Source organism: Phoenix dactylifera, chromosome 5 (genome assembly GCF_009389715.1).
Source record: "Phoenix dactylifera cultivar Barhee BC4 chromosome 5, palm_55x_up_171113_PBpolish2nd_filt_p, whole genome shotgun sequence".
NCBI lineage: Eukaryota > Viridiplantae > Streptophyta > Magnoliopsida > Arecales > Arecaceae > Phoenix > Phoenix dactylifera.
The window spans coordinates 8,846,843-8,872,740 of NC_052396.1; the positions used below are offsets into that span (position 1 = coordinate 8,846,843).

Below are 25,898 nucleotides of genomic sequence, written 5' to 3' on the forward strand. Positions count from 1 at the left end.
TGTTGGTATGAACCTTCTCCCTCCTAAATTTGAAGCTTGAATTTTTTTTTTTAATTAATATCCATCCTTTATTCGATTGAAAGAAATTAAAGTTGTCAATTGACTTTGATGAATATCTATCAAGGGTGGATTGAAGTTGTTTATGATCTAATCTTGTGATAGATCGGGTAATCGAGAGCAGTTGATACTTTGACAAAAAAACTCGAAGTTCTTATTCAGAATTGAGATGTAGATTTTTGTGTATAAGAGAAAAGTTTGATTTAGATCACCTACCAAAAGAATCAAATCTGAAAATGTTAGACCTTATTCTTTTGATAAGATCTAATAATGAAACTGTATTGATGAATAGAATTATTGAAAAATTTGAATTAGAATTCTAATGGAGAAAAGTGTTGTTGATTCTCTGAATAGTCTGGAGACAGCTATATAATTTCACCAGTGAGTTTTTCTATTATTGGCAACTCCCGGGAGAATCTTGGCATCTTAAATTTAGTATTAACGGATGGATGGTGCCTTGGTTGGGCTTAGACCTGAAATGTTCCCTACTCCTAGCCATGACATCTTCGATCTACCTATCTAAAAGGGGTTTGAAGTTTTGCTAGGATAAAAGTTGATCATAAAATTGTAGGCAGGGTTAAGAGAAGAAAGAGGATTATAGATTATGAAAAGTATTTGATGCTAATGCTCTCACCTATTTCTATTAACCCGATTACGACCGTTGTGTGGACTTAATCGAAAGCAATTAATTTCTCGGGCCAAGGATTATAGCATCTAAGGTGGGAAGATTAGTCTTCTTTTGGAAGAGATCAAAAGAACTCCTATATCATAAATAGAAGGGATCAAGTTTTGAGGTGCCATGAATTTGCCAAAATCTTATCAGCAAGCATTTTAAGAGAGACTAACTGAGATCTCGAGGATGACTCAATGGTTGACTACTTTTGAAAACCAGAACCTAAGGTATGTTTGATTTCGAGGACGAAATTTATTTTAAGGGGGGTAGGATGTAATGTCCGGGCCCAGAACCTACTAGGCCCAATAAGAAATGGGCCCAGTTAAGGGTTGGGCCCAAATTCCACTGTGGGCAGTGCTGTATAAGGATTGAAATAAAAAATAATAAAAACGAAGGGATAAGACCGACAGGGAAGGGTGACCCTCACCCCTGCTGGCAGCCGATGCCGGCGCACCGGAGACAGGGGGGCGGCGGCCAGTCCCGGAGAGGGGAGGAATGGAGCGGATGGGACCTCTCAGAGGGGGGTCTCATCCTCTAAACAAATATTTAAGCCTCTGCCGGCAACCCCAAATCACAGACCCCCAAGAACACTGAACGAGAGAGAGAGCCGAAGCCCTGGAGCCGAAGGCGAAGGAGCCCTGAAGCTCCAAGAGGAAGGAGGGACTACCAGGGGGAAGAACTGCCCAACGGTAACCAGCAAAAAGCCAGGTAAGCCTCCTGCCTTCTCTCCCCCTGTTTTGTGCAAGACAACAAAGAAACAAAGAAAGAAGGGAGGAAGGGGACTGCTGGCAGACCAAGGGAGCGGCCGCGGGCATCCCGCAGTGCCGCCGGCTTCTCCCGGCATCTCTTCCCCGTGGGAGAAGAGAAGGCCGCCGCAGGCGCGGCCGTGGGCTCAGCCGCAGGCGCGGCTGTGGACGCCGCGAGCTCGGCCGTGGCACCGCCGACTGTGGCTCGGCCCTCCCAAACCCCCTTCTTCCTTCACAGGGGAAAATGGAGAGAGGAAGAGAGAGGGTTTGGGAGTAAGAGAGAGAGAGAATATGGGGTGGTGCCGGAGGGGAAGGACCAAAGAAAAGAAAGAAAGAAAGAAAGAGAGAGGAGGAAGAGGCCGTAGATCCGGCCGGAGGAGAAGAAGAAGACCGGAGGACCGGCCGAAATGGCTAGGGCTTCCGATCGGAACCAAGGAGAGAGAGAGAAAGGAGAGGAGGAGGGGACTTGCCGTGTACGGCCGTGAGCGTCGCCGGTGCGGGCTCGGCCGGGGAAGCCGAGAGCTCGGCCGCGGGCTCGGCCGGGGAAGCCGAGAGCTCGGCCGCGGGCTCGGCCGGGGATGCCGCGGGGCTTGGCCGCGGACGCCGCCGGTCGTGGGCCGTCTCCCTCCGCTCGCCATCCTCCCCTCCGCTCGCCGTCCTGCCATCGTCGGAGAAGAGAGGAAGGGGGAGATCGGGAGAGAAGGAAGGAAAGAGAGGAGGAGGGGAGGAAGCTTCGGGAAGGAGAAGAAAAGGAAAAGGAGAAGAGAAGAGAAGAAAAGAAAAAGGAAAAAAAAAAAGAAAAGAAAGAAAAAGAGAAGAGAAAAGAAAAGAGTGGGTTAACGGGCCGGAATCGGGTTCGGGTCCGAAACCCGTTAAGCCCAATAATAAGAAATTGATTTAGCCAATTGAACCTGAACCCGAGCCTAATTAAATTTGGGCTAAGTCTGGACGAGCCCAAACTGCAAATTGGGTCAAATCCGAACCGAATTAAGCCCAAATTGATTTGGGTCCGAACCCAATTAAATTGAGTTAGTTCCAGCAGACCCAATCTGGTTTTAAATCGAACCCCAAAGGCTTCAAATTGGACTTGGGCTAAATCCTTGGATAGGACCCAAGCAAGTAAGTTCATAGTATGATGAACTAAGAGATTTTATAATAAATAAATGGGGAATAATGTAAACCCTATGATGTTGTTTTAGGTGATTAAGGATTTGTCACCTGGACTTGAGCAATTTGGAAAGCGAATTGAAGTAAGTAATCTGTCTTAATCCTATCGTAGATCTTGTATTACATTTTATAAGATGAACCAGTGTTTTTCATACAATTTGAATTGTATGCATGATTAGTGAAGAATGTAAGTAACCTGTCCAAATCCTGTTATGGATCATGTCATGTTATTAATGTTTCCCAAGCATTTATTTTAAGTATATATGTTTCATGCATGATATGTTACAATGCATAAGTAACTTGCATGATTCCAGAAGTTATGGCTATGTATGCGACATGATGATACTGATATTTTAATCATGCATGTAAGTTTATAAAGTCTTAGCTAGCCCAGAGGCACTATAATGTGCTCAAAGATGCTACTGAGAATGACTGAGCCGCCAGTGGCTGAATAGTAACTGAGCTTGCCCCGCCAGTGGCTGAATAGTAACTGAGCTGCCCCGCCAGTGGCTGAATAGTAACTGAGCTGGCCCCGCCAGTGGTCGAGTCTGACTTCGCAGTAGCATCCGAGAGAAAAAGGACCACGGCATGCCGGGGGCACGGTTTCATATGCATATATTATGAAAATTTTGTGATTTGCACTACTGCTTTGTTTAAATTGCATACATATTATGCCATGATGATTATTAGATAAACATGCATGTCAGCTTCTCAAACCCTGATTTACATGTTTAGCCTACTGGTTGATCCGGTAGGATTATGCAGGATTACTTACTGAGCCGTGTAGCTCATATCCGTTTATTTACTTTTTTTCTTTCAGATCCTCACCACTGATAGCTGCCAGAGACACGTTAATTTGGTATTAGCGCTTCTTTCTTTTGGGGTAAAGCAAGTATATACTTTTGTGTATATAAACTACGTAGAAGCTCTGTATTTGGGTACTGACCAGCATGTTGTACTAGATGAATAATAATAAAAGATTTGGTTGGTTTGACTACCCTATTTCCCAGGTATGAGGCTGCGTGCTATTGTGGGCGGTAGTCGGCAATAGCACGGCCGTGTCACGGATCCGGATCCGGGGCGTGACATAATATACCACGAATGATGCATTGTTTTTATATATTTATTTAGCGGTAGGTGTGGTAAATGGGTTGGGATGGAAAGGTTGAAGAAGATACGAAGAGGGAGAGGAAATAAAGTGGAAAGGAGTATATTAGTAATTTTAGACTTAGAGAAAGTAGATAGGGACTTGGAGTTATAAAAATTGCAATTATTAGATTGGGTGTTATAGCTTTGGTCATTAGAGATTAAAAATTTTAGCACAGTCCATGGAAGGACCTGGAATTAATTATCTCCCTTTTTTTAAGGTTCTTTTGTCGTAAAATATACGATAGTCACTCCCTAATATCTATAGTAATAGCTTCACCAAGTTCTCTTAACACAGCTTAACTTAAGGTTGTCTTTATAATATATTTAGATGATTTTAGATTGATTTATACAAAGTGATAAGGGATAATTTTATTTGTGATATTCATAAGTTCCAAGGTGCAATACGCGAAAACACGAAAGATTATTTGGGGCATAAGCGATGAACTCAAAAACATTTACGAACATTAGTACCATTTAACTACCTCCCATTCAACTATTTTAAAAAATAAGAAACTTATGTTTTTCACCGCCATTATCGACACTACCACTATCATTGTTGCCATTGCTGTAATTACTATCACTGTCTCCACAACTACTATTGCTACCACTACTAGCTCTCTATCATTACTACTATAGTTTGCATTTTCATGACCATTGTCACTAATTGTCTCCATCACCTATATTGTAATCATCATTGCCAGCACCGGTACAACTATTGCTACTGTCAACTCTACAACCCGCCTACACTGCCATCATTACCGCCACCACCATATCATCAATACCCCATACATCACAGCCACCACAGTCACCTCCATAGCTTCCACTATTTTTGCCGCTACTATTGCTATTTTGGCCGCTATCAATATTTTTATATTTTTAAAATAACTAACTATATTAAATATATTTATATTTTTTTAAAAAATGAAAATAAAATAAGAATAAAAATTTATATTTTTTTATATTTTAAAAATAAGTAATTTGAAAATAATGCAGATTAAAAAAATAAGTAATTTTTTGGACGCCTGTTCCGGTCCGGACCCGGTCCTGTTAGACTTGCAAACCATCGACCCTACGACCCCGTCCCTCTTGGGTTTGTAAAGGGTTTTGCGCTTCGGAGTCTCGTCGCAGAATAGCCCTCCTCCCTCCTCCCTCCTCCCTCCTCCGAGCCATGAGGAGGGCTTCTTCCTCTCTCCTATCCGCCATCACCGAATCCAACCTCTCTTCTCGAAATCTCCTCGCAAATCTCTTCTCTCACCTCTCTCCCCGACGCCAATCCCTTCTCTCTCCTCCCCATCTCAACCCCACCTCGAATTCCTACCCTCTCCTCCCCAACCCCCATCCGTTCTCGAAATTTCCCCCGCATCGCGCCAACCAAACCCTTTCCCTAATCTCCACTCCTCTCCCCAATCGCCATTCAGAGCTCGGAGCATCCAGGCTCCGAGAAGCCCTCGAATCCGCCACCACCTCAGAGGAACTCCTCGCTGCCTTCAAAAACATGGAATCCTCTCTTGACGAGAGCGACGAGAGGCTCGGTGCGGCCTGCCTGATGGTGGGCGAGCGCCTAGAATCCCCAGGCTTCGAGGAAGCCGATAAAGCTCTCGACTTTGCCCTTAGAGCTCTGAAGATTTTCGAGAAGAGGGATGGGGGATGGTCGCTCTCGATCGTGAAAGCCCTTCGTTTGATGGGCTCGATCGCTTGCAAGCTCGAGCGGTTCGACGATAGCTTGGAGTCATTGAACGCGGCTGATGAGATTCTTGAAAGGCTGCAATTTGGAAGTTGCAGTGATTCTGAAGTTTGGTTGGTGAGCATCGCCGTCCAGCTCCAGCTTGCGAGTACGAAGACGGCAATGGGCCGAAGAAGGGAGGCTTTGCTCAACCTCCGAAAGTCTCTAGAGCTTAAAAAATCGATCTTGGAGCATAGTAGTCTGGAATTGGGCACTGCCTATAAGCATTTGGCGGAGGCTTGCACGGTAGTGTTGGATTTTAAGGAGGCCTTGCCGTTGTGTTGGAAGGCGTTGGAGATTTATGAGGCCCAATTTGGGGTGGATTCTGCAGAGGTGGTCCAGGTTCGGCAGCTTCTTGGGATTATATATACTAGTTTGGGGAAGAATGAGGAAGCGTTGAAGCAGAACGAGCTCTCAAGGAGAGTCTTGGAGAGTTCAGGATTGGATACTGAATTGCTTGAGGTGGAAATCAACGTGGCTAATATTCAAATTGCATTGGGTAGGGTGGATGAGGCAATGAACACTCTTAAAAGAGCGATTCAGCGGTCTGAAAAGGAGAGTGAGACTCGGGCATTCGTTTTTGTCTCTATGGCAAAAGCCTTGTGTTGCCAAGAGAAGTTTGGGGACTCGAGGAGGTGTTTGGAGATTGCTTGTGGTATTCTCGACACGAAAGATTCAGCCTCTCCTGCAAAGGTTGCTGAGGCATATGCAGATATAGCTATGTTGTATGAGACAATGAATGAATTTGAGACCGCTCTATCTTTAATGAAACGGACCCTTGCAATGCTTGAGAAGCTTCCACAGGAGCAGCACCTTGAGGGGAGCATCATGGCAAGGATGGGGTGGTTGCTTCTTGTGACAAAAAGAGTGCCCCAGGCTGTTCCATATTTGGAAAGTGCAATAGAGAAGCTGAAGAACTGCTTTGGTCCAAAGCATTTTGGGTTGGGTTTTGTCTATAAGCATTTGGGACAGGCATACCTGGAGATGGACCAGCCGCAGTCGGCTGTGAAGATGCTAGCACTTGCAAAGGACATCATTGATTTCTCATTTGGGCCATACCATGAGGATTCAATAGATACATGTCAATGCCTTGCAAATGCATATGGAGCCATGGGAAGGTACATGTTCATCTCATTGTTCGACTTAAACACTTTTGTTTTTTAGATTTTATGGTAATTTCGTAGTAGCCATAACTTATTATAGTTTTGATACTAAGGTCTATGATTGACTTTGGGGTATCTAGATACATCAAAGTCAATTGTCTTAAAGGTACATATGGAATCCTTGATGGTTAACTTCAACCATAAAATTTGTTTGTGTACTCGTTTGACAAATATTTGTATCTGACCTCCTATATATGTTCTTTACTGCGGCCATGACAAACTAGATAAGAACTTATTACTGGTGCTTATAGGCCTCAAAACACCATGCAGCTTTAGGTTAATGATGTGGTAGAAGAAAAAAAATGTTCAGTTGTAATGCAAGATATTCAGTTGTAATGGTAGTTTTCAACCTTTTTTTAGTGTTTATGATGGGGCTAAGCTGATATAGATTATATGATGCTTTGTGGTCAGGGTCAAGGGTTTGCTCCCATCAATAATATCTGTGGTGATCTCCCACCATAATACACCCTCTTTCTAAAGAAACATGAATTTTCTTCTCCCACTCCGGTCAGCGATATGTTTTCTTTTCAGATTCTTGTTCTTGCTCCTTTTTCAGAGAGTTGCTATTTCTACTAGGACAAACCACCACACACCTCTGCACATGAAACATGTAAGTCTTTTCATGTCCATTTTGAAGTACAAAGATGATGTTATTCTCTTTCATTAGATCATGAGTAGCAAGTTAGAATTCTTATGATTGCTGTCCTTTCTACTCATGCATGAGATATCATCATAAAAAGAGCTACATGGAATAGTTGGCGAAGGTTGAGCAGTTTGGTATGCACCTTGAAATGTTCTTTCCTAGAAGCTTAATTATGCAAATAATTCTCAATTCTGAGAGTGAATTGATATATTTCTTTAAATAATGCTTCGACATTGTGATACCTTTTGGATGTTTTTGCCCATAGACTAGCATTGCAAAACCATCACTTTGGAAGCTGCAGTCTAATGTACAAAATTACGAAAAGTCAACTTGTAGAGTTCTTTGTGGTCCTCCAATCAACTTTTCTTTTTCCATTTTGAAGTTTAGTTAGCTGGAAGAAACTGTTTGTTCATATTGATTTTCATCTTGTTGCAGATGCCCAATTTTGATCTTTTTCTATGCAACCAATTGCCATATTGTACCACTATAGAGATGCTGATCCCTTTGTTTTGGCCTTCAAAAATTTGACGTTTTTCCTCTTCTATCAATTGCACCAATTGTACTAATCTCCATAGGCCATAATTGAATCTGGATATGTTATGAATTTCAGTTTGTTGTAAAAATCGGAAACTTCAAAGCACACATTCTTGGAGCTATCACTCGTTGGTCCATATATCAACCCAGCCATTTTGCTTTGGTGATTGAATCACCATCTACCAACATCAACTGTCCATATACTCTACCTCATGCTTAGAATTACTATATGGAGACCATGTTGGTGAAGGTTTCATATGTGATGTTTGATACCTATGCTCTGACCTCATCATCACAGGAATCATTCTTTGAACATCTGGAATTTGGAACCAGTTTCCACCCATAAAGAGGTCATGTGAACTCAGTATTTCTTTTACCCTTACTGTAGCCAATACATGATTTGAGCTACTAAAGGTTTCTGTGGCTAATGTCCGTGCACATGAACAACCATTGGAAGCATTTTGTCATATCCATAACCCAATACAGGGCTCATATAACACTTGAGCTGCCTAAGGTTTCAATGGACAAAATACTGCTGCTCTTGTTTTTGCCCCTTAACTTACATCTTTTTTTGGTATTTTTTTATCTTTCCTTTTCTAGTATTAGATTTTTATTCTCAATGCTTAATATTTTGTGATTTGTCTCGTTGAGCCTAGTAGTGATGCTTGGATTGAACTCACCTATGTTGTCATCATTGGATGGTCCATGGCATAATCATATGTCAAGAAAACGAAGGCCGTTTCTTCAGTAATTTTTCGTTTTTCCATAGGAAGGGAATTGCTTTGGTGCTGAAAATCTTTATTGGGATTCACAAATTGATAATAAGGTGATCAATTTGCAAATCTCCAAAACCTCTTTTCTCAATTACAGATTTAAGCCTGTAGGAAACCAGCTAAAGTCCAAATTGAAAATAATAGCTGGTTCTTGGAAACCAGCTAAGCTCATTCTTATTCACAATAGTACAATGGATTTGCTCCACCGAAGAGTTGCTTGGCGTCTCATCAACTCAAGACTTCAAATGAGAAGAAAAGTTAAAACTCTTAGAACCTTTTGTCTATATGAAGCTTGCAAGAAGAAAGTATCCTCTAGTTCTGAACTCAGTTCTGTTCCAATTATTTACTTAAGCCCAGACTTTCCATAGCAGAAGACTTCATAAAGCTGCAAAATTTGGATTTTCATACAATTTCATATGAAAATATGCAAAAAGTACTTGTGTTCTCAACAGAACTGATGCCCCTTATTGGACACTGATCTTCCAAGATGTTGCTGTTGCAAAACTATCAAACTGCCTACTATTTTTATGCAAACCAGGCCTCTTTTGTTGTATATTGAGTTCTTCATTCATGACCTTTGTTATTGTTGGCTTGGCTTACTTAATAATGGGCAAATAAAATTGCTATACCAAAACTCAAGCCATTAGCCGGAGGCTAGGTCTCTTATGGCTGTATCATCTGAAGTATTCTTTAAGATTGACATGAACGTAGATTCATGTGCAACTGCAATGTTCAACATTCTTTGTGATTACATTTGCCTCAAGAATTATTTTATAGACTGAACATATCTTCAACCTAGTGGTTCACTAATAAATTTCTCATTCTAATCCATCTAGTTTGTTTCTGAGATCCACTACTTGTTTCTTGGATGTGGTTTATCAACTTCTGTAAGTTTAACATCTAAGCTCCATTTATCTGTTGGCCAAACTTTATCAGCGTAAAAGCTATTAAACAAACAGGTTGCTGTATAAGTATCTCGCATAACATGGCTAAATCTTCAAAATGATCATGTCCAACATTTTCCCAACAAACGAGAGCAGGCATCATTCTTCCTTTTTGTGGATAAACTTTCAAGGATGGCGATTATATCCATGTTGATTAATTTGAAAGTTTGGATGACTTCCTCTGTAATACTTATGTGTGATTGGCTATTGCCAACTCATGTGCTTACTACATTAATCAGTCTGGCTACTAGGGGGTTATGAAGATACCCTAATACCTCAAAAAAATGTCTTATATAAACTTTCTTTTTTGCACATGAGTCAACATCAAGTGGTTGATACAATGCAGTAGAATAAAATTGAAGGGATTGATTATATAGTAAAAAAGGTGGGTGGATGATGTGTATATATGCTTTTGGAATCTTGATGATCTCTATGTACTTAATGGAATATTTTGTAAGGCAATAACATAGTTGAAAATTTTGTATTAGTTGGGAAAAAAAAAAAGAGAAAACAGTAAATACATGTAAGTGAATCGATAGTTCTTATCGCGGTGGTGACTTTTGATGTGGTTAACCTTGGCTAATCAACTTCATTCCATTTATGTAGGGCTATCTTTATGAATCAAGGTATCATCCATTAAGGCAGTATATGACTAATTCTCATCCAGATGGCATCCCTTAACCTTATAGGGCCAAATAATTGGCAAAGGAAACTTTTGGCAAATGAGAGGCTTGGAGAACTAAAAGGCTGAGTAGGGTACCTTACAGGCATATAGGTTACACGGTTCAAGCTCAAACGGTCAAGTGTGACCCTCCAAGGTCTCTCTGTTTTTGGATAGAATAGAGGGAAGAAGGCAAGCTATGATTTCAGGTGGATTTGTGGGAAACTTCAAGACAGTTTTTATAAATAGCTTGAGCATTAGGTAGTAGAGGATCAAGTAAATGACTGCTGGTTGACATGATATGGGTAAAGATGATGAATGCCCTCTGAGAGAGGAAGGGGATAGAGAAGAGAGAGTTACCTAGGAATGATAAAGGATCCAAAAGCATGAGCACTCATGGAGGATATAACCTCTTTTTGAAATTTTTGCTTTTGAAAATTTGAAAAGCAGGTTCTGGAGTTGGACTTGGCTTGCTGGCTATGTAGGAGCATCATTGATTATATTAAATTTTTCTGTTCAATGCATAATGATTTTCTTGTTAATTTTATATTGACAATGGTGCATAATGGAATTGTTCACAAAGGCTGAGGATGAAGAGATTTATATTTAGACTAGTTGTTCAATACCCAGATGCTGCTCCTTGGTTAAGCTCAATGTGGTTTGTGCAGACCTCCTTATCATATTCTCTTTCTCAGATCCTTGTGACTAAGCAATCTCTCTCTCCACACATGCAAGCACATGCTGTGTGTGCATGTGTGTGTTTGCATGCACACACAGTATGTGCTCGCACATGTGTAGACATGTTGCATGCTGTTCGTGCATTCATTTCTTGAAGTGGGGTATTGTTTCTTTGTTGTTATTTCTTGACTATGTTAATGGAATGGTAGTTTAAGTTTGAGCCTTCTCCAGTTTTATAAATCTTCAATAATAGCTTGATAATTATTTATTATTTAACTAAACTTGTAACGCTTAAAAAATTTTCATATGACTAAAAGGTGGTTTTGGATCCAACAAGACTAGCTGGAGTCATGAATGCATTTTGCGTAATCTATCCTTGGTACAATAAAAAGGAACATATCAAATACCATTAGTGGTTCAGAGGGTGGGGTCAAAACTGTCAAACATGAACTCATCATGTTTTATTTAGTTTCAATAAAAGAATCGTAAGTATATGCTAGCTTGTTTTATTTAGTTTCAAAAACTCCCTCTTTATTTACGAGGTAGGCAATTATGTTAGTATGATGTATAAATTTCTAGCGGCTTTTGCAAATTGCTAATCGAAGTTGCTTTGCAAACTCTAAGTTTTGGTGATGTAGTGTAATGGGAATCAATTATATTGGCAGTACACTAGCTTGTATTAATATATACTTGGTTATGTCACTACTGATTTCCGTCTGCGCCGAAACTGGACCACAATTTTGGTGCTATTTATTCATAATCTTCATAAAGTAAAACTAATTTTGACTGTTGAGAAACATGAAGAAATGAAAATGGCTGAAGTGTGGTGAATTATGCCTATTGACATATTTGTACTTCCATATTCCTTTTCTTTGTATTGCCTACCTTTATAACAACAGAAATTTTCCTACTTCTGTTTGCATATAAAATCTATTAGCATGTGGCTTATTTGCCATTTTTTACAGTTCGTGAATTGAAACGGGGTGATCTGATACTTTTCATTAAAAGAAAAAGAAAGATTCTTCAACTAGGTTTATGCTGCCCATTGTTTAGGCTACAATTACAAGTTTTTATTTTTTCCAAATCATTATTATATCTTTGGTTCGAAACTTTGAATTTTGAGATTGAAGATATTATAGTAAATGTTTGCTTATGACAAAGAGAAAGTTCAAAAATGGAGATCTATAAGGTGAAAGGTAGGCAGAAGTCATGAACCTGGAATCTTCTACTCAGGTGGAAATTGTAAATCCCGTGTTTCATGGATTATCTGAATTTTCACTATGCAACCAAACACCTACTTGTATAAAATTATAGCGTGTAATTTGAAAAAAAGAAAAAATAGATCATGATATGGAGTATTTCAAATGAACCCTTATTTTGACCTCCATTTTTTTGTTTTCCTTCTCCCTGAAGTTTCCATATTGCAAACAAATTCGAGGGTTTTCCTGACTAGAAGTTATGATACTCATGGAACTTGATGAGCTGTATTTTTTTTGTCAAATGTTTTTGGCATATTACAAACAATAGGTTAATGCATGACTGGAGTTGACAGCCATTCCTTTGAAGATTCATACGCATATGGAAAGCAATAAAATTATTTCTTACCTTGAAGTCAGTATATGTTACTTAGAAATCTTTTAGCTACAATATCAACAGACATCTCTTTGATATCTCATGTCTCTAGATTGCAAAGTATTTTTGATCTCATAGAAAGCTGCTATTCTAGAGGAGATTAACTGTCAAACTTTTTTTTGTTCTCTAGCTTCATGAAAGGCCACCGATACTTTCAAGCACTGTATGGGATCCACATAGATTTTCTTTCCCTCTTGTAAATCAAGACAACATCTTAAATTTAAAGAGATACAAAATCTTTTGTTTATTAATCTCTAGTTTCCCATGAAAGGCTATCCTATTAATTTCGAATTAAATTGATTCTTCCATTTTGCAAACTGCTGAGAATTGTCTCAAAAGCGTTTTGTGAATTCATAGCTTTATGGTACAAAAGAATTTTGTTTTCTTTGTCTAAAGAAGCACTTGACAGTAACTGTATGTCTAAAATGTTACACTCGTTATGCAGGTCATTTCTCTTTTACATTTGGGATAAATAATATGGTTGATAACATCATCTACTTCAAAGTGCAGCTTTTCTCTTGCAATGGAGTTCCAACAACAAGTTGCAGATGCATGGGAAAACCATGGGCCGGGTGCTAGAGATGAACTGAGAGAGGCTCACCGGCTTCTTGAGCAGCTGAAAAAAAAGGCCCAGGGATCACCATCCGCTGTTTTTCCTGCAAACACTCTCCCGCTGCCTCCACAAAAGTGATATTATACATTTCAAACTTGTGCAACCTTATTGTAAGGTATGTTTTGTATGTTTTGAAGAATTGGTGGTTTCAATGCCTGTGTGATATTTGTGTTTCTGTTTCTGCAAATACAAATTCGTTAATTATTGAAAACCTGACAGTTCATTTAGCCATTCTTTCCTTTTTCATGTTCCAACCAGAAACTTTACATGATAACTGATAAGTGTTCTTGTAGTGGAACAGTTTAGAGAATTCACCCATGCCATATACATAGGATGAAAAAAATTCAATTTTGGAAGTCCCTTGTATTTTTGTTAGAGCCTTAGAGCTAGTGGCTAAGTTCTGCCAGAAAATGATAACTAAACCATACTATTGTCTTCTTCTTTATAATCCTTAAATGTTATTAGGATCTGTATTTTAGATGTCTTTACTGTATGTCCTCTCGACCATGAATTGGTGTGGTTGTTAGGCATGGGCGGTTGTCAGCTAGTGTGGGGGGTCCAACAGTTTGTAGTTGACACTTCACGGCTATATTTTATGGTGCAGACTCTGCACCTGGTATAAGCTGAGCATCCAAATTGCTCGCTGAATTTTCTGACTAAAAAACGAGAAAGGAAGCTTGTTAAGAACACTTGGCATTATCGTCTTGAATAATAACATTTATATGCAAACAAAACTTTTACCCAATTTCATTGAGAATGATGTACATATTATTGCTACCCATAGGCCGGCGGCCACTAAATTGAAATTAGTCTCACAAAGCAGGGGGTATGTCATGCTATTACCCATTAGTCTTGGTGGTTGAACTTCCTTTAAATGATGTCAGTCTTTGCTATATTTGTATTTAGAGAGATTACTAATAGGTGACGGTTGGTTCTAGGTTTACAACTAAAGAGCATGACACCATTTTAAGGGACGATTGGGATGGATCTCTTTGGTATGATTTATTTGAAGAGTGACTAAGAGAAAACCACGAATATCAATTATATAAATTATTAGTAAGAAGGATTTTATTGACAGGTGGAGATGGTGCCCAATAGGCGCCAACACCCGGCTTTCTTGAGCAGATGTGATGCCAGCCAATACCCAACATGCGTCTGAAACCTGAACTCCATCCAACTCGGCTTCAATGCCGAAGTGGACATATTGAAGAATCGATGGACTATAGAGACTGGGAAAAGGTGTATTATGAGAATGATATATATGTCCATTTGTAAGTTTCTTGTTAATTTAATTTATTACTCAGAAGAAAGGTTCAAGAGATTGGTTCATGAATAGGAATCCCTAAGGGAGGTGCATCTCATGGATTTAGCAATGTGCAGGTGATGTTCATGGATGAGTTACCTCCTCTGTCATCCAAGGCACTGGAGTGGATACAAATAAGAGTTTCTTATGTCTGGAGCTCTGTGCTTCTCCAACTCAAGACACCCCCATGTGGTTGAACAGTCACTTACCTGCAGGTTCTGACTGGTGCTGGTGTTTCCAAGAGAGCCTGTGGTGGTGTACTCATATTTCTTATCCTTCTGAAATCAAACTAGATATAATCTTTCTATAATACAGATTTTAAGGCTATGTAATTTTTTTACTCTTGTTTGCAGTGTTGCTTTACAGGGGTTAATTATGTATTAGTCTCCATGTTGCTTCTTAAAATTTCCCATTGTAACAAACTAAATGAAGCTTTGTTATCGTTTGCTGATTTCTGTGGATGACTTTGGGAGTTCATCAGAGACACAAGTTATGTGATTACGGTTGACTAAGAAGTTGCTGGCTGTTATATCATGTGAAAACTTGATTTTATAACAGGTCTTCCTGTATTTTAATCAGAAGACTTGGTTTCTCTACCCAAATAGCAAAGTTTTCTCATCCTTGTTAATCGACTACATTTAGAGTGAATCACTCAGATGATGCTGAAGAAAAATAATTTGGTGTCCGCAGTCCATATTAAATTCTCATGCAATCAGCCGTATTGTGTCCTCTCTCCATTCCTAATTGGAGGTTCTACTCCAACACTGTGAACTGTACCAAGGGCTTGGTAATTTAAGAATTGATGCATATATTCAATTGCCTCATGGTCTCTCATCCCTTGGTAGAAAATCTAATCATTGGTTTAGCAATCACTTATTGCAATACTCTTTCTTTTGTAACTTAAATCCTAGAATATTGCATTAAAATTTAGACTCTTTCTATGTGCAATTCTCAACTAATTTTGACTCTTCTTATTATCTTCTAAGACGTTCGCCAACCACCATCACCCTTCTCACACCACTTCAATGGCTAGCCCACCCGATCATTTAGGCTGGTAAAAAGGGACTTCCAAGGGAAGTCCATAACACCTAGCTTTTTGTTCGCTAGCCCATAACACCTTTTACTTCTTATCCCAAGGGAAGAACCCAGAAGTTTCCTTGGAGGAAGAACACATGTTATAGTAAGCCTCCTTTTTCTCCCATTTAATGTTGGTATCAGCTTTTTGTTCGCTAGCCCATACCACCTTCTTCTACTTCTCATCCCAAGGGAAAGAACCCAGAAGTTTCCTTGGAGGAAAAAGCACATGTTATATTAAGCTTAAATTAGACTTCAAATCCCAAACCTTGACATTATTAGGTTTTTTCCCTTCTTTCAAGATCCAAGTTTCTCTTTGCGCCTTGTTTGTCAAGTTATCGAATTTCAATTGATTTTCCATTCTTCGAATCCTATTCCATGAAACATGATCAATTATGTACCAAGCATTGTTATCAACATCCCGGGAGGGACCATTTTGACAAAGAACATGGTCTAATAGGTGAAGGTGACATCAAAGTGGGGGCCCTCGTGTTCCTATGATTGGTCTCTTTTATCTGGATTTAGTTGGTTGTTTTGAAGCAATTGCTCTCTTTATACTCTGGGTGTGGTATATATTCACCTCGAAGGAGACTCAACCACGGTGAACGAGAGAGTTCGAGGCTAGCACAGCGAGATGGGCGGACAATCACTGCTCAACGATATTCGAAGACTAGCGAGAAGGTATAGCTCCTTTCGGACCTCTTCTATCTACAGAAGGCGAACAACTACAATTCTACAATTGTCTTGGCCATGTTTTGCACCTGCAGTGCTTCAGAATTGGACCATAGGTAGATGAATTCATTAGATTAATATATGTCATTTACAGCCATCAGTACACCCCGTCCAACAAAAATAAAGAAATAAATAAATAAATAAAAGAGAACATATTACCTAGAAAAATAAAATGAATCTTGTGATGTGAAAAACAAATTAATCAATGACTTCATATGGTTGCTTACCAATAGTTTGAGTTTGGTTGGTCCAATATGTAAACTAAATTGGACCGGTCTACGGTGAACTTTGCTTCTAGCTTGGGCAAGCTAATCCAATGCAAACATAAGTCCAAATCTTATAACATCACATGTATTTCCACAATAAGCTTCCAATTCATAAACCTAGGTCAAAGCATGGTGTAGATTCGTGATCAGAATCCTATTCAAATGCAATCCTATCAAGCCCAATCCAATCTAACCTAACTTAATTGCTTTCATGGTCGAAAAATTTGAGATCCTGCTACTTTTGCTCAAAAGAGAACATAATAGCTAGAAAAGTAAATTGAATCTTGTGATATCACAAACAAATTGAGCAATGACTTCATTTTGTTTCTCACCAATAGTTTGAGTTTGGTTGGCCCAACATCTAAACCAAATTGGATCAGTCTAGGGTGAACTGTATTTTTAAGTTAGAAGCTTGGCTAACTCAACCCAATCCAAATCGAAGTTCAAATCTTATAACATTGCTCAATTCATAAACCTATCTCAAAGAAAAATGTAGACTTATGCTCAAAATCCTATTCCAAATGCAACCCTACCAAAACCCGGTCCAACCCAACCTAACCTAATTGTTTTCGAGTTAGTTTTGCTTATGGATAACTGACCTCTTTCTTGAGAAAGTTACAATTAATTAGAGCTAATATATTGTTGATCAGGATCGGACTTCAATTGATTCTCAACTCTATTTAACTTGTGGGTTTCATTTTCTTGTTTACCATGATCTATGATCCAATCTTAGCTTGGTTAGCTCACAGCCTGGTCCAAGCGTGACCACCAGCACTACAAGATTCTTTTGAGAGCATTGTCTGCCATTTTCTTGCCCACCTTCAAATCCTTGGCCACCATTTCCTATTCTCCTGTGAGACATGAGTTATGACCAAGCTTCCACATCATTGGGGTAACGTACAAAGTAGTTATAATCCACAGCATGGATTCATGCATCGTCCCGGGGGAAGTAACGTATAGGAGCGCACGTGTCGCTATCCCATCACCTTCTCGTCTCTTTCCTTTTTGCGACACGTGCTTGGTGTCCCCACGAGCTTCCTTGCGTGCCCGGTTTGCCATGGAAGTGTCTAACTTGTCGTCTTCTTTGTAAGATCTTCAATTAGCTTTATCTCTTTTTTCATTCATTAATATCTTCGTATAGTTATTTTTCATGTACTAAAGCTAATGATCCTCCATTTATGCATCATTGGATTAATCTTTGCATGCGCAGTGTGCATGAGAGGAGCTTGGCCAAGCCGAAATGCAATCTCACAAAACTTTTATTTGCTGTTACATAATAAAAATAATATAATGATAGATGTATTGGTTTTAAGTGAAGGGCTTCAGATCCAGCATGCACTTGCCTCCCATTCCTCTTTTTTCATTTAAAAATGCAATATGAGAGGCTTCGAAATCCAATTCGAACACGTTGAGCATTAGGATTTTCTGTTGTATAATATATAAAACTCTATTATTTAGAATGTATAGTTTTTTTAAAAAAAAATCGATCATTATACCATTATAGTAATTGCTATAGGATTGATGCACCTAGCTAGTTGCCTCTAAATTGCAGTAAAGACACAGGATCTTAGGGTCTTTTAATAGAGAATTTATATAATGTTATTTTCATCAAATTAGTGGAAAATACTATTCTAGGTCAATCTCATGTCAAGTATTTTATCTATTTAATCATAGTGTCAATTATAGTACGCTAATCATCAAAAGTTGCACGTGGAAATCTATATAAAAAACCAAACATTTTTTTAATCCATTTTCAAGTAGTAGAATCCAATAACTATTAGTTCTCCTCCCAAAGAAGACTTCTAATGTTTTGACTTTCCTGTAAAGACAACAATTGTCTATTCATTAGAACAGTTGCAAAAAGAATAATTTTTAAGAGAAAGTATTATAGATTGAGTTATAGCATAATTGTTGCACTCACCCTAAAAGTTTCAGCCTTCAAACATTAGAAAGTGTTTCCTTCCATGTTGTCTAGATAAGTAATTCCTAGAAAGTGCCTCTCTTGTTTTTCGAAGCTAAAATAAAGAGATAGACCAAATACTATTGCTTGCATGGAAACAATTTCAGCAATTTCATTGCTTTTGGTTCTTTAGTTCAAAAATAAAATTAAAAAAAAGACTCCTCTGCTTTGATATAATTATGTAAATAAGATGAGTGTATGGTTTTATGGAAACTCAATAGCTTAGCTTAGCTTAACCTTTTCATCCAACACTCTCCATATGTAAATGCCTGACTTGACCAAACTCTTCTTGATCAACCTAGCCCAGTGAACACCTAAATGCTGCTAGGAGGTCAAGCATTATAAAGACCAAATAAATTATAATGGTAATAACAACAACGACACTAAACAACAACAATGATGACATGAACGATGATAACAAGAACAACTGTACAAGACTTTTGCACCAAGAAAGATGGTGAGTAGCTTATAAGGGCCTACACTACCACCTTCCAGAATACTGATCGCAATTGTTTTGACAAATTAACCTCGAGATACTTTGAGTTAGTGTGTGTATATATATATATATGTTGGAAGCCACGATGCATCCAGTTCTATCTATTATTATTAGACATTATCCAGGGCTGCCCAATCCTCAGGCGACTTAGGCGATCGCCTAAGGCTCCAGCCCAAAGAAGGCCCACCGCAGAAAAGGCCTTAAAAACAAAATGGAAAGAAAAAAAATCTTCTTGTGAGTTTGCCTTAGTCCGACCCACTGCAGAAAAGATCTCTAAAGCAAAATGACCTTAGACCTCCAAATATATTGAGCCGCTCCTGGCATTATCCATTCATTCTCCCACCCACCAATACATACATGCACGCGCGCGCGCACAAAACTATCAGGCAAACCAATGGCAAGGTGCAATTACATAAGTTCATTCGTTCGACCATTGGCAAATTTTCCAAGAAAAAAAAAAAACCCTTCAAGCCAGGAAATTCACGAGCCAGAAAAATCATTCTTATGGGTAGCAACAAATCCATTGTTACTATACATCCCTACATGATAAACAATATAAATATTACTCATAAAAAACAGACAAACACTATGAATATTTACATCCCCTTTCATTGTAAGATATGGTATAAATAACTTGCTTTGTTTAATCCTAGAGCCTAAAGTAATGAACAATATATGCAGTACTATATGATTTAGGGAATTGACTTACCAATTCAAACCTCGTCGTCAATATATTTTTTATTGAAAATAAATGCCTCCCATCCAATTCAATCTCTTGATTGTTTCCATGCACGATTTCATTAAACTATGGCTATAAAAGGAAAATATATGGTCCTCTCCATCACTATCAATGTGTATATATATCCCCAATTGGAGTGCCCAAATAAGGAACAATTGACCACCAAATTAAGCAAATATGATAACCTCTTCAATCGTTGACTTGGCTGGTGAAAATTCATCCTCATGCTCCTATCTTTTGTATGTAAGCTCCTTTTTTTTATGGGGGGATTGGAAACTTTTAGCTTTTTTTTTCTGATACCTTAAATGCATTGTTACTCAATAATCAATATGAACATCCATTCTGCAAGATCTTCATGATAACTTCAATTGTGCATTCATCAGTAAATACCGCACTAAACAACCATTTCTATTAATTAACAAAGAAACCACTATGTGTTTGCTGGAGATCATCTTTCCATTATCTTTAATTAGATTTTTTTTGAGAAATCCATTTTTCTAGAATTAGTGAATGATCACAACGACGCTCATTTCTTCTCCCACCAGCATGGTCAGAGAAAGAGAGAGAGAGAGAGAGAGAGAGAGAGAGAGAGAGAGAGAGAGAGGGAGGAAGAGAATCCTCATGCAACTTATAAAAAATGTTGAGATATTACTTCATACCTACGTGATAAACAATATGAATATTTATTTTCTTTTTTTATTCAAGCATAGGCTCTATAAACAGTTTTTTACATCGTAGCAAACTTTATATATAATGCAACTAATCATATAATTTGGTCTATTGATTGTTCAACTCAATGCTCACGGTCAACATAATCCCCAATGATCAAGCAATGTCTACCATCCAATCCAATCCTTTATTGTTCATTTCTTTTTTTGTTGTTGTTGATATACTTTAATTGTTCTCATGCAAGTACAGATTAAAGAAGGAAAGGAAAAATCACCTTCAAACTACCCACAACTTGTAGCCTCCACCGGTCCTTGGATGGTGGGACCCCCTCCGCACGGGCTTATGTTTGTAAGTTCCTTTGGATAATTCATGAGGCTCTTAATTCATTGGGAAGCTTCCTATAGTCCTTCCTCAGAAGTTAGAAGTCCAACGCTTCCAGATGGTCCAAAGGACCACCTCACCCTACCTACCTATGCATTTAGATGGCATACAGGGCCTATGGGTCCCATGATGTGAGGAGGAGCCTAAGCCCAGGTTATGAAAACCTGTCCTTGTTCTCTGAATCTGCTGCACATCAAAGGGCAGGTAGGCTTGCTGCCTAACATCAAAGAACCAAGAGATGGCACATCTCATGGGTATCCAACCCGAATGAAGTAGGTTTTTCCCATCCATAATAGATCTAGGGCAGATATGGATGATGGTAAAAATCTACCCGAATTTAACCTGAATATATCTATCTTCATAAATCTCCTCCCAAAGACAAAAAAAAAAAAAAATGATTTATATATAAAAATATAATTTTTTATAATTTTATCTAATCCGCTCTGTTCAACCCGTTCTGTTTAATTTTACCTGCCCTGGCCTGCCTCGAGACTACCAACCCCGTGTGTGGCAAGTACAGGGTGAGTGTGGGTAATAGCCTATCCAACCCATACCCAACCCATTACCATTCCTAAAAAACCTTCTTATCAAAAATATTGCCATGCTAATGATTTTGGATTAAGGAAACCACCTCCTATACGAGTCCTTCATTGGCTATAAGGTTTGTGCCTACTAAAATCGATAGCTTTAAGCTGCATTGCCCAACCTTTAGGTCGATCTTGTTCGGCCCAAGTCCAATTTCGGTCTTTTTTTTTTTATGGTGAAATAGGTGGACCCTAGCAGAATGATTCTGATTTTGATAATGCTAGCTTGGATCTAGGTTCATAGTTATGAAATGGAGAAGTAGGATAAGATCAAAATAAAATTAAAAGTGATCCTTACATGACTCAACTATATTAAAGGTGCGAATGACATGCTTAGATTAGTTTTGGCTACCTAGTTTCCAGTTCATTAGGATGGTCAAGCCTTGAATTCAGCCAATTTACGCCCCTTAAGTTCTCTTGTACAGTGATTCAGATTGTTGCTCACAATATAAGTTGTGTGTCAACCTTTACCCAAGAGGTAGTAAGAAATACTTGGACCACTTGCAGCCACGTTTATGGATTGTGACAAGGAGCTTTTTCTTGTTCCTATTCTTTTTTATAGTCGTCAAGCTTAATAGTGCAAGCATTATAAAGTTGCAAATATCACGTGACAAAAATGATACAAGGGGAGCGAACCTTCTCTAATGCTATCCTTTTATTACCATAGAGTGATCAAAATGTGTCCAAAGTAAATGACATTGGTCTGATTCCGGGTCCAACTTTTATCTCATATCAACCAACTTCTCTAATAAACATACTAATTAAAGAGAACTTCTATTCCTCATTAGCATCAGTGTCAAATCCCAACCTATTTTTTTCGATTATGAGTTTTACCTAGAATAATTTTTATAGATACAGTGATAGTGGAGATCATATTTGGATGTCTATCCAGATCATTCTACAGTTGTAGATATTGTTTATATCATTATAGCGAAGGTTCGTAGAAGTTAGGAAGCTATTCGCATTTTGCTTGATGCTCTTCTTTCAAACCGAAAGGTGATGAAAAAAATAAGTTGGTTTTTTCAACTGAATGATAATTTTATTGTGTTGCGATAGAGACAACTAGATCAATGAGCATGAAGGAACAAGATGGAAAAAATAGACATTTGATTGGCAGTCATATAGGAATTCTAAGGAAACAATGGAGATACCCCAATCAGCTTCACTAACACTAGAGAAGGTCAAGAGCGAGCAGGACCCATTTTGTGGAAGACTTCCTGTTCCACCTTTCCATTCTTCTATGTCAAGGGGATCTGTATCTGGCCTAATTCTACCATTGTTGTAATAATGATGGTTGGATTTGGGAGATTTGTGATTTTTTGTTTTTTTGTCCCTTCTATTAAAGCTATGGCATCTGAATTTGGAATTTGCTTGCATACTTAGCCTTCTCAACAAAGAAAAGCTATGGTTTCTTGCAGGAATTAATGAAAGGGACATGCAATATGCTGCCAAATAAGCTTGATATATATTCCTATGCTAGAATCGTGTTCAGATTTCCCCAGCAGGATTGCTGGAATCTTGTCAATTTTTTTCTCCGGAAGAATGTCTACCAGTAATACGAACATTGGAGGTCTAGCCGACCAATTAGGTTCAAATCACTAATGGTTAATTGGCATCCAGATCATTTTTTTCACCCACTCCAAGCTATGTGTTTAGGTAAACAAATGTAGCTTCCCTACTTTTGACGTAGGACGCATAATCATATTGCTTGATTTCACGCACCATCAATTTTAGAACTCCCACCAAGTATGGAAAAGTTTTCAAAAATAAAATTTTGAGTAAATTCCAAAAATCCTTCTGAGACTAAAGATAAATTGTAGTTATACCCAATATTTTCAAAAATCTTTGTTTGTCCTCCTGAGATTTATTTTTATCCGACACTTTAGCCTATAATTTAATAAAAACTTTAAATGGGACCCAAATGCCATAGAAAAATTTTAAAGATAACCAAAATAACCTTAAGTAATATAACAACCACCTAATGATATAAAAAAAATGTATGTATCATTCTCCCAAGTTAAAAATTCAACCTTGTACATGAGGTAAACGATTTTACTAGCATAGTTAATTAACTAGATGAAAGTATAGGTTTTACAAACTATTGAATGTAAGTGTAATAAATGTAAATTTCAAAGAGACTTTTGTAATTTACTCTAAAATTTGAGTATAAAACAATTTTTTCTCATGTGATTTTTGGTGAACTAGGCTTAAGGCGAACGATGAAAAAGGTTCTAGGTTTGAAACTTGAAAGGTCCTAAGTAATAAACAACTATTACTCGCACGCACATAAGTAATTGATGTTTGTCTAGCAAAATAAACAACTAAAACAGCTATATGTCCAATGGCAAACTTGTTGAGTGTTCCACCAAGAACCAAACACCCGATGTATAAAGATGCATCATAAATAAAACAGTTTAGTTGTCGAGCCCAATGTATACCGTCAAACTCATTTTCTAACCATCCGAGCTTAAACTTTTGAAAACATAAATCAATTTTTTCAGCACTATATTATGGGACTCTATAGCAGATCTTCCAACTAAATTTTTGAACATTTTGTTTTCCTATTTCCATATATGCATATATCTCCAATTGGTTTAATTTAGCTGTTTTACTTTAAAAAAATTAATAATGTAAATGAAACTCAACATACTCGGCCAAACATACCAGCCCATAAAAAAGCTACTTCCTTTAATTTGCACTGTCATTAAGCCTACACCGGTCTTCCAAAACACCACACCACAGTGTGGAGAATGCCTTTCTTGATCCTTGTTGCGTACCAAAGCATCCACTCTGATAAAAATATGATACATATATAAATACAGTTAAAAAAGTTAAAAAATAGTATATCACCAAAAGCACTAGATATTTCTGTTTTTTTTCATCTATAAATGATTTTCTGAATGGTCTGCGATAAAAAAAATCACTTAATTTACAGCTCCGTTTGTCTCCCTACGTGGCTCTTCAGTTGAGCCGAAAGCCCCAAAAGCTCTTGATATCAGCGCCCACCGCATGCCTCTGACCTGGCCGCCGTCTTAGATTGACGCACGTGCTTTTTTAGCCATCCATGGGGGCCCATTTCCCAGCCCGCCTGGGGCCCACGCCAACACCCTCCCTCCAACCGAACGCTACGTCACCCCTTTGTCTCCATTCCCCTCCAAAACCCTCCCTCGTTCGAGTATAAGATGGGCCGGGCATCGGACATCTCCACTAGGGAACGGAGAGTTCCAAACTAGCTTTAAACTAGTAGTGGTAGAAGCACAAGAAGAACCGCCCTTGGCTCTTCCCCACAATGGATTCCTCCTTCTTTTACCCCCTAAGCTCTCAACGCTCGCCGGAATCCTCCGCGGGTTCGCCGGAGTGCTTCCCGTGGGGCCACAGGCTCTTCTACTCTGAGCAAGAGGCCCTCCCTTTCGATGTGAATGACTCCGAGGAGATGCTCCTGCTCGACATGCTCGCGAAGGCCCCTGCCAAGGCCTCGTCGTCGTCGGATGCCAGCGACTCGAACTCGATCCAGCCCAAGGAAGAGGAGGTGGACTCGAAGAGCAAGGCAGGGCATGGCGCCAAAGAGCAGAGCTACAGAGGGGTGAGGCGGAGGCCGTGGGGGAAATTCGCTGCGGAGATTCGCGACTCGACTCGGCATGGCATCCGGGTGTGGCTGGGAACCTTCGATAGCGCGGAAGCTGCGGCCTTGGCCTACGACCAGGCTGCGTTCTCGATGAGGGGGTCGATGGCGGTATTGAATTTTCCGGTGGAGCGAGTCCGGGAGTCGCTGCGGGGGATGAAGTACGGGGAGGAGGACGGGGTGTCGCCGGTGGTGGCGCTGAAGAGGAGACACTCCATGAGGAGGAAGTCGACGGGGAGGAAGGGGAAGGGGAGGGAGGTGAGGATAGAGAGTGTGGTGGAGTTGGAGGACTTGGGGGCAGAGTACTTGGAGGAGCTCTTAAAGCAGTCAGAGGTCGCCGGCCCTTGGTGAAGCATGAACCACTTCAATTCTCATGACTTTGTTCTCTTTGTTTTTAATTCCTTTCTTGTTTTCTTCCTTCTTTCTTTCCTTCCTTTTTTTTCTCTCTCTGTTTTTTTTTTTGAAGGGAAAATGGGGTAGAAAACTCCCCTTCTTGTTTCCTTCTTAAAATTGTTCAATCTAGGGGAGCTTTCTTTTCTTTTTGACTCTCTGGATGGCAAGATTGTAATAGTAAGAGATTTTGGGATCTTACTTCTTCCTAATCCAATCAATTAGCTGTTTTTAATGTAAAGTGAAGAGTTTCTACTGATAGATTCTGGATTATTTTGTTTGACTCAATCACATTAGAAAGAGAATGTGTGGTTGAGCACATCCCAGCCCTTTGAAGGGATTGATGCACATATTATTGGTAGAATACAAACTAAAATTTTGAGCACCATGAGATGGACAACTACACCAGATGACTCAAATTAATATTCAGAATTTAATGGTAAATAATATATGGAAATTTTACAAGAAAAAGTTAGATTCAGCCGACTTTATAGAATGATCTTTTATATTGTTTCTAGCCAGGTCA

At 39.0% G+C, this 25,898-nt stretch overlaps 2 protein-coding genes across 8 annotated transcripts; both read left to right on the plus strand.

Moving 5' to 3' along the window:
- Positions 1–4,899: 4,899 nt before the first annotated feature.
- LOC103703567 (protein KINESIN LIGHT CHAIN-RELATED 2-like) lies at positions 4,900–14,974 on the plus strand. Of its 7 annotated transcripts, XR_001879179.3 has the most exons (6): positions 4,900–6,633; positions 7,090–7,288; positions 13,054–13,271; positions 14,095–14,151; positions 14,235–14,427; positions 14,537–14,974. XR_001879179.3 is itself a non-coding variant. In XM_008786474.4 (3 exons), the coding sequence occupies exons 1-2, from the start codon at positions 4,961–4,963 to the stop codon at positions 13,232–13,234; spliced, it is 1,854 nt and encodes a 617-aa protein (XP_008784696.3). In that variant the 5' UTR covers positions 4,901–4,960; the 3' UTR covers positions 13,235–13,271; positions 14,537–14,974. The 7 variants fall into 7 exon arrangements, 1 of the variants encoding a protein (XP_008784696.3); XR_603461.4 differs by lacking the exon at positions 7,090–7,288 and having other exon boundaries at positions 4,901–6,633; XR_005511981.1 differs by lacking the exon at positions 7,090–7,288 and having other exon boundaries at positions 12,989–13,271; positions 14,095–14,427.
- Positions 14,975–24,304: 9,330 nt separating this feature from the next.
- On the plus strand, positions 24,305–25,633 carry LOC103703576 (ethylene-response factor C3-like). The gene has a single exon (XM_008786486.3). It carries the CDS (start codon positions 24,650–24,652, stop codon positions 25,331–25,333), a length of 684 nt encoding a protein of 227 aa, XP_008784708.1. The 5' UTR covers positions 24,305–24,649; the 3' UTR covers positions 25,334–25,633.
- Positions 25,634–25,898: the final 265 nt, after the last annotated feature.

What these genes read in the sequence shown, in the direction of transcription:
- LOC103703567 (XM_008786474.4), top strand. Translation starts at nt 4,961, where the DNA reads ATGAGGAGGGCTTCTTCCTCTCTCCTATCCGCCATCACCGAATCCAAC. An exon ending in GCATATGGAGCCATGGGAAG is followed by an intron (nt 6,634 to 13,053) that starts GTACATGTTCAT and finishes TTCAAAGTGCAG; the next exon opens with CTTTTCTCTTGCAATGGAGT.
- LOC103703576 (XM_008786486.3), top strand. Translation starts at nt 24,650, where the DNA reads ATGGATTCCTCCTTCTTTTACCCCCTAAGCTCTCAACGCTCGCCGGAA.